At 59.6% G+C, this 13,497-nt stretch overlaps 1 protein-coding gene across 1 annotated transcript in view; it reads left to right on the forward strand.

Annotated features, from left to right (window-relative positions):
* Positions 1-13,497, forward strand: part of CELSR1 (cadherin EGF LAG seven-pass G-type receptor 1) — a 139,000-nt gene that overhangs the window by 47,498 nt on the left and 78,005 nt on the right. Inside the window, exon 2 of the mRNA XM_045872341.3 lies at positions 5,546-6,184. Coding sequence (XP_045728297.2) covers positions 5,546-6,184 — 639 coding nt within the window. The remainder of the gene's footprint in view (positions 1-5,545; positions 6,185-13,497) is intronic.

Genomic DNA, 13,497 nt, shown 5'->3' on the forward strand with positions numbered 1-13,497 from the left:
GACCGCGTTCCACGTGTTTCCTCACCCCAGAGGAGGCCCGTGGCCATCCAGCACTCATGGCCTGTTCCCTTGGTAACCCCATGTTTGGTTTCTGCTACTATGGACCCCCCTGTTCTGGACATTTCGTATAAATAACATCATGCAATACGTAGTAGCCTTTTCTGTCTGACTTTTTCACTGTGTTTTTGAGACTTACCCATGTTGTAGCATGAATCTGTTCTTCCTGCCTGGTTGGGGCCGATTAGTATTGCACTGTAGGGATGGACCACATTGTGCTTATGCACTCCTCTTTTGATGGACACCTGGGTTTCCACTTTTTGGCTCTTGTGAATAATGCTTTTACTCGTGTACTGGTTTTTTGTGTCGATTTACGTTTTCAGGTCTTTTGAATTCTGCCAGGGAGTGGAATTCCGGGCCATCTGTTAATTCTGTTGAACTTTTTGAGGAACCAACCCTTAACTCTTAACTGGAAGTTCTTAATCTTGGCAAGAATGCACTTGCTCAGAGTCTCAGCCCACGGCTTCTGTAGCCCAGGCTTCCCGTGGGGTCGTGGGGCCTGTTACGATTTCACCTTCTGGAGGGTTCCATCAGCATAGACGTGGTGAGCGAGCTCAGGGTTGGGGAGGGGTTGTGAGCTGCAGCAGGGAGCGGTCAGTGGGGCGTGGGCTCACAGATGGGCTCGGCTGAAGGAGGGGACCAGGGGAAGGGGGGAAGGGGGGGCCCGAAGTCATTTCAGGTGAAGACAGAGTGGGCTGGGGAATGCCCGTGGTTAACGGGGTGGTTAACGGGGAGGGTGCGCGTGTGACGGGGGGCTGGGCTTGGAGCCCTGGAGGAGTGTGGCTGCCCCCCGGGTAGGAGTCCAGAGATGAGCCCCGGAGGCTGTGGGGAGGCATCGGGGGGCTGCAGGGCAGGGGCTGTGAAGACCTGCCTCCAGCAGTTGGAAGGAAGGCTCCAGTGGTGGCTTTATAGGGTGAGGAGGACTGGGATTGCAGAGGAGGAGAAACCCCGGTGTGGGCTGCCTTGGGGAGTCATGAGAGACCTTCCCTGTTGTCAGGCCAAGGTCACATGGGGCGGGAGGAGGGGCTGCTGGCTCTGCCCTCTTTGACCTCCGGCCCCTGGTGCCAGGCAGAGGCGCATCGGCCACTTCAGGGCCTTGCAAGTTCACTGCCAACCCTCGGACGTGTTGAGAGCACATGTGAGTGGCGTGGGGTGTTGGTGGGACACGCGAAGGCCCCTCCTGCGTGGACGGGGCAGGGGCGCAGCATCTTGGCTGGTCGAGTGCGCGCTGGGTCTGACACACCCTGTTCCCACGCAGTGAGACCGCATCTCGAGATGCAGTTTCTAGGTTTGGCTTTTGTTGCCCCAGGACGAGAAGCCAGATGCCCTCCAGGTAGCAGATCAAAACAACACACCTGTTGTCTGCCCTCAGTATGGCCTCAAAGAAACAACAGACCCCACAGAGGGACGCCGAGAGCCCCTTCAAAGTCCCCTGGCTTTGGGTGGGAGCCCCGCGCAGGCCCTCCCTGCCTGTTGTGAGGCCGTGGGAGGGGCAGGATGAGGGACAGGCGAGCAGCCTTTGTCTCAAAGAAAGTGCCCTGGGGGTTCTGCCACTGCTGGTATCGTAGGCTGTCCAATCAGGCCTGGCAGGCCGTTGCCAGTACCAACTGGAGGTATCTCCCTGTCTCCCTGAGACCCTGGGGTGCGTTGGGGTGAGGTGGCAGAGACCCATGGCAAGTGGCCTTGTCCCCTCCTGGCACCGGCTTGGTCTTTAGCTGCTTGTCCCCAGGGCCCCAGGCGTTCAGAAACTGCCCTCTCCTCCCGTGTGCTTGGCAGACCCTCCTAGGCCAGGTCCACACGGTCCGCTAGGCCCTCCATGCACCGTCCAACAGGCTGGAGCCCTGCCATTTGCTGCCCGAGTGACCTCGGCTGGGCTTGTCGGTCAGCCTCTCTGTTCCTCAGGGTCCTCATCTGTGGAGGGCCAGCAGGGGTGGTGCCAGGGAGAACGTTAGCGTTGAGGCACTGAAGGCAGCCGGGGAGGCTGTGGGCAGGCCACACCATGAGGATGTTTCTCCTGCATCCACTGCCCACCATGAGCCTGGAGGCCAGCAGGTGTTGAAGACCCCCATGTGCCTCTGGAGCCTTGTCTTTCCGCCCCCCCCGCCCCCTGCCCCCATACATTGCCATCTGTCCTGGATGGATGAACATGCCCTCAAGTTCACGTTCACCTGGAACCCCCAAATGCCAGGTTATCTGGAGATAGGGTCTGTGTAGATGTGATCAAGGTTAGCTTTGAGATGAATTCATCCTGCATTGGAGTGGGCCCCAACCCAGTGACTGGTGTCCTTTTAAGAGGGGAATTTGGACACACACACACACACACAGGGAGAAGGCCCCAAGACGACCAGGCAGAGATGGGAGAGATGTACCTGCAAGCCAAGGTTTGCCCGCAGCCGCCAGCCGCCGGGAGAGAGCCGTGGGACAGACTCTCCGCCGGAGCTCCAGGTGGAACCACCCTGGGACACCTGATCTCAGACTTCTGGCCTCCAGACCGAGAGGATTAATGTTGGCTAAGCTGCCCAGTCTGTGTGCTTTGTTACGGCAGCCCCAGGACCCTGACACACCCTCCCGCCCATGACGTGCCAGGCCTCGCCTCTGTTTTGCTTATTTTTTTTAAGAATTTATTTATTTTGAGAGAGAACAGAGGGAGAGCACAAGCAGGGAGAGGAGCAGAGGGAGAGGGACAAGCAGACTCCTGGCTCTGCACAGGAGCAGAGGGAGAGGGACAGGCAGACTCCTGGCTCTGCACGGAGCCCCAGGACCCTGGGATCATGACCTGAGCCGAAGGCAGACACTTAACCATCTGAGCCGCCCACGCGCCCCTCTTTTTTGCTTTTAGCTCCAGGAAGGAGTTTCCTCTCCCAACTGAGTGATGACCGCCATCCCTCCATGGATACCCCACCTCCCTGTTGCCTCCTCGGGTCGTGTTGTCACCACATCTTGCAAATGTGGCTCTGTCCCCTGTCCCCTGCAACCTCCCGGCTCCTTGGAGGCCACAGTGTGACCTCTCGCGGCAGTGTCCCAGGGGTGGGCCTCCCACAGGGGACAAGGTCGTGGAGGGTGGCTTCTGTGAAGACCTGCGGAGCACTCACTCCCATTATCTGTGGCTTTGCGGGAAGCACCTGCTGGTGGGCGTCCCGCCGCCATGGCACATTCTGCCATCTGTTCTCTTTCCTCCTGTGATTTGAGGACAACGAGGTGACTCACCTTTGCTGAAGAAAGCAGTGGGAGGGGCGCCTGGGTGGCTCAGTCGTTAAGCGTCTGCCTTCAGCTCAGGTCATGGTCCCAGGGTCCTGGGATCGAGCCCTGCATCGGGCTCCCTGCTCCGCGGGAAGCCTGCTTCTCCCTCTCCCACTCCCCCTACTTGTATTCCCCCTCACGCTGTCTCTCTCTGTCAATTAAATAAATAAAATCTTTAAAAAAAAAAAAAAAAAAAGAAAGCAGTGGGAATCACACTGGCCTGATTTGGGGGGCGCAAACCTAGTTTGTAGCTGTTGTTTACAGCCGCAGAAGAAATGCCTGCAGCAGAGGCTGGGGAGAGCCCCAGGCAAGCTCCGTGTCTTCCGGAATGCAAACGGGCTTTTCAATGATAAACCCGCTGTGTGAACTAAAATGGTACAGGAAAGTATAGAGAGGAAAGTAAAAGGCACCTAATACCAGCAACCTGACAGCCATCCTCAAAACTGTCAAGGTCATCAAGACCACTTTCTAAATTCGGCCCTGCTGGCTTTTCGTGAGGAGGAGATGGAACGGCTGCAGAGCGCTCGGTGCCCGGCCTCCTGAGCCGGGCTGCTGTCAGTGGGGCGGAAGCTGGGCCGCCCCCAGCTGTTAAATGGGCGATGCAGGTTTTCTCAGAATCTGAGGGTCTCCGGTCTGCCGTGGTCGTCAGATGGAGCACCCGGAAATGCCGTGACTTGGGGAGCAGTTACATTTTCTTTTTCCTTTCTTTTTTTTTTTTTTAAAGATTTTATTTATTTATTTGACACAGAGAGACAGCGAGAGAGGGAACATGAGCAGGGGGAGTGGGAGAGGGAGAAGCAGGCCTCCCGCAGAGCAGGGAGCCCGATGTGGGGCTCAATCCCAGGACCCTGGGATCATGACCCGAGTTGAAGGCGGACGCTTAATGACTGAGCCACCCAGGGGCCCCAGCAGTTACATTTTCTTGTTGTTTGGGCAAGTTTTGTGACTCAGGGTCCCTCCCGAAGGGGCTCATGGTGCTCCAGTGCCCAAGAGAAACAGTTCCAATGTCCACAAGCTTCGGTGCTTCTGTCCCCCGTGATTTTGGGCTTTGTGGGGACTGTGCTGGGGCCACAGTGACAAGGTGGCCCCTGGGTTTTGTCATGTGACTTGCGCTCTCAGTGACCCCGCTTTTCCAGAAATAAGTGGGGAAGGGTCCCCCTGTGGCTTCTGCGCCCCGGGGGAGCACCCCCAGGCTGTGAGCTATGAGAAGGTGGGAGGGGTCCCCCCAGGGCTCACTGGCCTACACAGATGGCTCTGTGCCCCATGGACCTGGGGGTGCACTTGTGAGGGGCACAGGCAGGGAGCAGGTTGGGGGAGCAGATGGGGAGGATTGGGCAGAGCTGTAGGGACGCAGAATTTAAGTTGAGCCAGAAGGATGTGAACTTTGCCAGGTCTTTCTCAGGGTCCCGTAGCACATTTGGGGTGAGGCCTGGGAGGCAGGTGAAGGCCCCTGGATGGGGTGGCTGCACCTGTCAGGGGTGCTGGGCAGGCTAATGGTGCCACCCCAGAGCCACCCTGGGGAGAGCCCCTGTGGCCAGCCCTTGGACAGCTCCTCTGATTCTGGGCTCAGAACCCAACATCATAACCAAAATATTCCACCCTTTCTGGTCTCACAGTCCTAAGTACCTCGATTCATGGTTTTCTTACCTGTGTTGGTCGAGGTGCACCCTGTCTTGTGGGTGTCTCTAAAGCGGCATTTGCTGAGCGTCTCCTATGTGTCGGGCACGTAGGCATGCATAGGTTACAGCCAAGGGAAGAAAAACCATCACCGTAGTGTAGACCAAGGCCGTACCTGGACGGCACCATCCTGGACACTGTGGGGTCTGAGCGGGGCTGGGGATGGGTGGAATCAGAGTGGGTCTCCCGGTGTCTGGAACAGGTGTGGAGGTGGTAAGTGAGGCCCAGTGTCCCCGTGGGTCTGGAGCAAAGCGTGTGCGGTGGGGGACTCGGGTGGCACGGGGCTGGGTTGTGGGTGGTCCTGGGATGTCCTGCTGAGCGGTTGGGGGTCCCTGGGGTTCTTTTGAGCAAGACAGACTCAACGGGAGCTGTGTTTTGGGAAGCCGGATGTGGAGGGAGAACGGGGCCTGGGAAGCAGGGGTCAGGGGGCGGTCACCGGTGGGGTAGGGTGTGGGGCTTGGGGGTGCTCGGGCTCACTTCTGCCATGCCGAGTGCCCGTGAGGCGGTTCCCGGGCGGGGCTGGCGGGGCCCAGGAGACCCCGAGTGACCCTGACCCTCCTTGTGTCCCCAGATGGCATCCACAGCGTGGCCGCACTCTGCACCCTGCGGGTCACCATCATCACGGACGACATGCTGACCAATAGCATCACCGTCCGCCTGGAGAACATGTCGCAGGAGAAGTTCCTCTCCCCGCTGCTGTCCCTCTTCGTGGAAGGGGTGGCCACGGTGCTGTCCACCACCAAGGACGACGTCTTCGTCTTCAACATCCAGAATGACACGGACGTCCGCGCCAACATCCTGAACGTGACCTTCTCAGCCTTGCTCCCTGGCGGCGTCCGCGACAAGTTCTTCCCGTCGGAGGACCTGCAGGAGCAGATCTACCTGAACCGGACGCTGCTGACGGCCGTGTCCACCCAGCGCGTGCTCCCCTTCGACGACAACATCTGTTTGCGGGAGCCCTGTGAGAACTACATGAAGTGCGTGTCCGTGCTCAAGTTCGACAGCTCGGCGCCCTTCATCAGCTCCACCACCGTGCTCTTCCGGCCCATCCACCCCATCACCGGGCTGCGCTGCCGCTGCCCGCCGGGCTTCACGGGCGACTACTGCGAGACCGAGATCGACCTGTGTTATTCCAGCCCCTGCGGCACCCACGGCCGCTGCCACAGCCGCGAGGGCGGCTACACCTGCGAGTGTCCGGAGGACTTCACCGGTACGTGCGGGGGGCTCCTGGGGCCGGGCGGCGGGCGGGCCTTCTCTGCGGGGTGCCAGGCCGCGGTCCGCACGCTGGGGCTCTGACCGGCCTTCTCCGTCCACTCCTGCCCGGGGAGGTGGCCAGCGGTCAGGCGCGGGCCCTGTGCGGTGTGGGGCCTCGCGTGATGCGGGGGCAGCATCCACTTAGTGGCACGCGGGCAGGAGGCAGGCTTCCCGCCAAGTGCCCCGAGGTCGCGGTGGACCCCAGGCGATTGGAGTCACCGTCTTTTTTTTTTTTAAGATTTTATTTAGGGGGCGCCTGGGTGGCTCAGTTGGTTAAGCGTCTGCCTTCGGCTCAGGTCATGATCTCAGGGTCCTGGGATCGAGTCCCGCATCGGGCTTCCTGCTCAGTGGGGAGCCTGCTTCTCCCTCTGCCTCTCTCTCTCTCTCTCTGTCTCTCATGAATAAATAAATAAAATCTTTAAAAAAAAAAAAAAGATTTTATTTAGGGGCACCTGGGTGGCTCAGTTGGTTAAGCGACTGCCTTCGGCTCAGGTCATGATCCTGGAGTCCCGGGATCGAGTCCCGCATCGGGCTCCCTGCTCGGCAGGGAGTCTGCTTCTCCCTCTGACCCTCCTCCCTCTCATGTTCTCTGTCTCTCATTCTCTCTCTCTCAAATAAATAAATAAAATCTTTTAAAAAAAAAAGATTTTATTTATTTACTTGTCAGAGAGAGAGAAAGAGCACGAGCATGGGGAGGGGCAGGCAGAGACAGAGGGAGAAGCAGACTTCCCGCTGAGCAGGGAGCCCGATGTGGGGCTCGATCCCGGGACCCTGGGATCATGACCTGAGCCGAAGGCAGCTGCTTAACCGACTGAGCCACCCAGGCGTCCCTGGAGTCACCCTCTTAATGAGGAAGATTATAGCGTGAGAGCCACCCAAAAACCCACGTGCGTGAAGCAACATGCGCTCCTTTAAGTGGCTTCATATTGGAAGGACTTTATTCCGGCTTTCAGGTTTAATTAGTTATGTAGACAGTGTCACCGGGGTAGAGTGCTGAGCCGTTAATTGTTTGGGTCTGGAGAGACGGTGTTCGTTTTTCGTGCCCCGTTGTCCCTGTAGAGATGACTCATCTTCTCTGCCTTGAAGGTACACTTGCCTCGAGATATCCTGACTAGTCGCCAAGATGAATTGCTCCAAAGGCAGCCAACGACTGTCCACGCAAACATGTAGGCAGAGCGGTGTAGAAAGGCACAACCTTGCCTTGGCCATCCATCGCGGCTTACGTAAGGTTATGGCCCGTTTGAGGAGCAGATTTCTAGCGGCCCGATGGCGAGCAGCCTGGCGTTCGGGGAAGCTGTCGGATCAGGTGGGACCTCACTCACACCGGAGGTGGCTTTGTGATTCTAATATGGACTGTGGCCTCGGCTGTCCTGTTTAGTATCAACAGCCGAGAAATCATTCTCTGCTTGTGTGGGACAGGACGCAGTTCACCGGGCTTAGAACAGGGGTTTACGGTATTAGCTGGTATTTATGAAGCAGGAAGAGAGTAACCTGGGGGTGGGGGAGGCACAGAAAGCGGAAGACGGCTGTGCCCGGTGCTCTGCATCAGAAGAGGAGGGAGAGAGGGCGTTTGGCAGCCGGGGGAGATGGGTGTGCGCGCCCCGGCTTGCTGGGTCTGAGCCCCCGCCTGGCCGTAATCTTGCCGAAAAGGCACCTTCTTGCCTGCCTCGTGTCCTCCCCTCCCCTGCCCGTCTGTGGCTGGCTGGCCGTCTGTCCCGTCGCGGTCCAGAGGTGTCTCCCCCATTGTCTCTCTGAGTGTTAGCCCCGAGTTCCTGGCCACGCTGCGGTGTGGTGGTGAGTGGGGAAGGAAGGCTACGGAGACCCCTGGGTCCCCCAGTTCCTACCGACGTTGTTGGGGCTCTGGTTGTGCCGCGAGGCCTGGACAGAGCGTCCATCTCCCCCGCTCCTCCCTGCCCTGGGTTGTGGAACTCCGTGGAGCTTCACCACATGGTGGTGGCAGGTGCCTGCCTCCCTGTTCCCGTTCACTGCGGTGAGCTGGCCTCTCAGCCTCTTCTGAAGTGGCCGGCCGCTGGTAATGGGGAAGCCTGACATAAGCGTGGGGCCATGTCTGGGCTGGGTAAACTGAGGCTGCTAGGGACCCGTGGACCCCTGATTCCCTCCTCAGAGGGTCCGACATGCTGAGTGGAAGGGCCTTCCAAAGTTCATAGATTTCGTTTTCATCACGGGAGTCATTGCTAGAGAAGTAAGGACCGGGAACGGCCCGGTGGGTCATTGCCAGGAGGCCCACTGAGATGCCGTGATTGGCAGTGGCCTCGTTTGAGGGTCTCTGGCCCTCAGATCATCACGTGGGCTTCCCTCGGAGATAAGCCGGGCTCCGACTGATTGTTTGTCCTCGGTCCCCCTTCCTCTGGGTCTCCCTTTCTCCCTTTGAACCCTCCTTCTCTTGCGGGCAGTAATTGCACTCATTTGCTGGCGCTGAAGGCAGCCCTGTCGTCGCGAGGGTTTCATTACCTGCTCCCCGGTAAGCCGAGCCCCGGCCGCGGCGGGGAAGCTGGAAGCAGCCCAAGGCCCCCGGAAGACCCCGGCTTCCTGTGCCGCCGACGGACAGGAGACGGGCTGGGCGAGGGAGGGTGTCAGTTAATCTCAGGAGAAGCTCCGTGAGTTTGGGGAGGACACCCCCAGCAGCTCTCCCGCGTTGTTCTCTGATGCACGCTGGCCCCAGAGCAGCAGCCAGGCCCCAGGGACGGATGCACCGTTGTCACGGGCGAGGGCGGCCCCACTCCCAGAAGAGCAGGACCGAATGGCTGAAGGTGTCGTGGACGCCGTCTCCTGGGTTCCTCCTGAGCCCGGCAGATGCCTCCGAACGAGCTGCCCCCTGCTCTGGGGAGGTCCTGGAAGGTTTCCTGACTTCCTCGGTGCCGTGTTTATGTGTTGGTTGCTCTGCTGTCACTTTGGGTGTAGATGCCCTTATTTCTGTGCCTCTCAGACAGCGGTAACTTGCGGCTCAGAGTCACGAGCCTTCAGTGCGCTATGCTGTTCCAGGTGATCCCCCGTGTGGTACCCCAATCCCCACAGCAGCAATAGGCCCCATTTATAAGCGGGGAGACTGAGGTGCGGAACGGTATAGTATCTAGCCCAGTGGCTCTAAACGGGGTGATTCTGCCCCCGGGGACATCTGGCGCTACCTGAGGACATTTTTTTTAAAGATTTTATTTGTTTTAGAGAGAGAGAGAGAGAGCACATGAGCAGGGAGGGGCAGAGGGAGAGGGAGAGAGAGAATCCCAAGCAGACTCCGTCCTGAGCCTGGAGCCCCATGTGGGTCTCGGTCCCACGACCCTGAGGTCATGATCTGAGCCGAAATCAAGAGAAGAATGCTCGACGTACTGAGCCACCCAGGCGCCCGCCCAAGGACACTTTTGGTGCTGGGGGGTGGACGCCAGGCATGCTGCCCCGCGCCCGCAGCGCCCAGGACGGCCCCACAGAGAGCCGGCCCGCCAGCGAGCGTGTGCGGGTGTGGAGGAGTCCACTGCTGCCCGCTGTGTGGTGGGGCAGGACTCCAGCCCAGTGCTCTGCTCCTGGGCTCCGGCTCGCCCACCCTATGGACTCGTCGGGGGTGGCACGCTGGGCTGCCCGTTTCCCTGCTGACCTGGCCCTTCCTGCAGGTGTGTCCCAGCTTCTTGCAGGAAGCGTGATGGCGGTGGAGTGTGGTGACGCTGAGCAGGCCAGCCGTCCTGAGGGCCGTCACCCCACCGCCTGAGGGGCCGGCAGGACGCTGTTCCCTCCCAGAGACACTGGACCTGGTTGAACCAGGGCCTGACTCCGAATCCTGGTGCTGTTGCCTCTGCGTCTGTCCCCTCCTATGCCCTCAGCTGCTAACGCGGTGGTGCTCGCTGACGGTGGCGGAACGCTCCAGCCGGCCCTCTCCCCGTGTCTCCGACAGCCCCGTGAGGCGGGGACAGCTGTCATCCAGTTTTCAGAACACCAAGGGGCAGAGCTGGGTGGGGGGACCGGGGATCTCGGGCACGCCGGGCTCGTCCTCCCTGGGCTCACAGGAGACACCCCCCCGCGCCCCCATGACTAATCAGCAGCCCCGTCCCGACGATTGTGCCTCTACGTCCTGTCCCCTTCTCTCCGCCGCGAACCAGCGCACCGGGGGCGGCGGCCTCGGCCCTGCTTCTCCCGCCCTGCCAGTTGCTAGTCGTGGAGTGCCCAGACAGGCCGGTTACAGGTGCCCTGGTCACGTCGGCGCCGCTTAAGGTTCCCAGGGTCCCGCTGCTCTCGTGCATAGTCTCCGATGGCCCTTTGCCGGCCTTCCGGAAACACGCCGTTCTCACTGCAGGCCCTGCGTATGGAGTGCACCTTCCCCCGACGTCTTCCCCCATCTGTGCCCCCTCATCGCAGGCCCCCCCATGTCTGCTTGGTGCCGTCTGCTCCCTCCTCGGTGCCGGGTACACAGAAGGTGCTTAATCAGTGCTGTGCACAGATGATGGAGTCAGGGGTGACCCGGCCTGGCCCGTTCATCCATGTAGGCCAGAGAAGACGTCCTGGGGTTCCTTCTGTATTGTGCTCAAAGCTGTGTCTGCTACTTTGGTCACTGAGCTGGGGGGGCAGGAGAGTCCCTTCTTGGGTCGGGGGGAGGGTCTGAGGTATTTATGACTCTGTCCTGCTGGTGTGGCGGCTGGCCGAGCTCCTGCTCTCACCGCACAACCATGTGCTAATGCGTATGCTCCCAGGCTTCTCCCGCACGAGCGTCTTCTCGTGGAGAACTGCGAGGTGATTTATCGTCCAGATGAACGTCTGCCCGCGGGGTGCATTCCTGAGAACGCGGCAACTTTGATATCACGGGGGGCGGGGGCAAGGGTCTCCTGGATGCTCAGCACTCCGCCTGTCGGAGGGGAGGCCTGGCAGTGCCCCCCCACCCCCGATCGCTCTGGCCAGGTCTTCTGTTTAGGGTCCTGTTTATTCTGGAGTATATGATTTTAGATCCCTGGGCCACTTGCCTGGATTCAAAGTGTTTCAGCAAATCCTGGAGAAGAGCCCTGCCTCCAAGCATGAAGCCCGTGGCTGTCCCCGGGCTCCGATGTCCATGCTGTGGACACTGCATCACAATGGGGGCTCCTCAGCTGAGATTTAGCCTGGTCTGGGGGTCAGTGGGTCAGTAGCCACTTGGGAGAGTTTCAGTGATGCTGGATCTTTCTGCTAACTGCCCCTGGGTGGAATGTCCCAGTTGTCCTGTGTGACGGCCTTCCAGGGACCCTGACTGTCCCCCGTGGTGGACTCCCCAGGGCTGGGGGCCCTGACTGTCCCCCGTGGTGGCTTTCCCAGGGCTGGGGGCCCTGACTGTCCCCCGTGGTGGCTTCCCCAGGGCTGGGGGCCCTGTCCCCTATCGGGAGTTGTCCAGGGCCAGGACATTCTGTGTAAGTTCAAGGCTAGAGAAACTGCTGGTATAAAAACCTAATCATCTTTTCTGCTAAGAAAATTGTTTAAAATCAGTTCTGGCGCTTCTTGGATTCTGTTGTTAAAAAAACGCACGTTACTCCAACCGCATGTTTTGTCTTGAATTCTGTTGTCAGGGTCATGATATTGCCATCATCATGTGATACATGAACGTGCCACATGGTCCCAGGCTGACCCCGCGCCTCCGTGGGAGGCTGCGGCCGTCAGCTGCGCCGTGAGGAGCATCCACACAGCGCAGGGGAGGGGGGCTCGCCGGCGGCAGCCGCAGTCTGCAGGATTAGAGGCCCCCTTCGAAGTGGTCATCAGCAAGGCGGGTTTGGTCCCGAAGCCAGAGAGTTCATCGTCACTGAAAGTGAAAATCGTGGCCTAGCCCATAAGGAAATCTCAGAGCAGAAATGGAGTCCTTCCTGAGGAAAAGGTGCTTTTCGGGTAGTTGGGGTCACTGCGAGCGAGCTCCTCACCCATCCTGTAGATCTGGCTCTTTCTCCAGATTCCAGCTGTGGCTATCCAGCCTTTCTTTCATCTGTTATTGCACTTCTGGGTGACTTCGTTCTCCTTAAAATCATGTCCTGGGATCCCAGTGTGGGGAGATTCTGCCAGGAATCTTCACGAAATTCGTAGTGTCCTCTCCCGGGCCACGTGGCCGTGGGGGTCGAGGACGATCCTCAGGCCGACCCTGCATTCCTCCTCAGGCTCCTGTTAGCTTCCTGGGGGTGGCTGCACAAAGGAGCTCACACTGGGGGGCTGGAAACCGCAGAAACACGTTGTCTCGCGGTCGTGCAGGCCCCAAGTCCGGGACCAAGGTGGGGGCCGGCCTGCGCTCCCTCTGGAGGCTCCAGGGGAGGGTCCTTCCTGCCTCTTCCCTTCTGGTGCCCCAGGTGGTCCTCAGCGTTCCCTAAACTTGTAGATGGCGCCTCTCCCTGGCCTTCCGCCTGTGTGTGCTTGGTCTGTGTCCCAGTTGCCCGCCCTTTGAAGGACAGCAGTCCTTGGGTTAGGATCCTCCCTCATCTAGTGTAATCTCGCTTTAACTTGATCATGTCTGCAAGAACCTATTTCCAAATAAGATCACAGTCACAGGTGCCAGGGGTTCAGGACTCAAACCTATGATTTGGCGGGGGGGAATTCCACATGCTTCAGGACTGCTGGTGATTGGCAGTGGTGGCCCCTTCTTGTCAACTGCTTGTCAAGAGTCCCCTGGGGCCAGAGGGCCCTCCTGGGCGGGAGACAGGCTCCTGTGGTTTGTCTTCCTCTTAGAGACCTAAGCCCGAGAGCACAGGAGACACAGTCCCTCCTGCCCAGCCCCGAGGTGGATAGGTGAGCCGGGCGTGGGACACGAGCTGGAGAGGAGCAGAAGTGGAAACCATCATGGGCTAGCGATGTGGCCCGAGGATGTGCCTCCTGCAGGCCCAGCCCCCCTGGGCCATCACACTGCGCCGTGGGAGGGGGACGAGGCTCCGGGAGAGCAGAGGCCGGGCTCACCCAGTCGCCCCTCAGCCAGGGTCCCGCAGCTGCTGCCCCAGTTCCCACAAACAAGTGGCTTAAACAGCATGGATTATTCTCTCGGGATTCCTTCTGGTGGCTGGGGGGAGAACTTCCTTTTCAGCATCTAGAGGCTGCCTGCACTCCTTGGCCCCTTCCTCAGCTCGCCCCAACCCCTGCCTCCGTCATTCCAGCTCCCGCCGCTGGCCCTGGGCCCTCTGGCCCCTCCCTGTCGTGGGGACCCTTGTGATCACCGCAGCGCGCCCGTGATCCAGCATGGCCTCCCCGCTCAAGCTCCCCATCTGAACCATACCTGCAGTGCCCCTTTGCAGCGTGAGGTCACATATCCTCAGGCTGCAGGGGTAGGATGTG

The sequence above is a fragment of the Mirounga angustirostris genome, unplaced genomic scaffold (assembly GCF_029215605.1).
Source record: "Mirounga angustirostris isolate CCGP_5_RB_7025 unplaced genomic scaffold, mMirAng1.0.hap1 SCAF_5, whole genome shotgun sequence".
NCBI lineage: Eukaryota > Metazoa > Chordata > Mammalia > Carnivora > Phocidae > Mirounga > Mirounga angustirostris.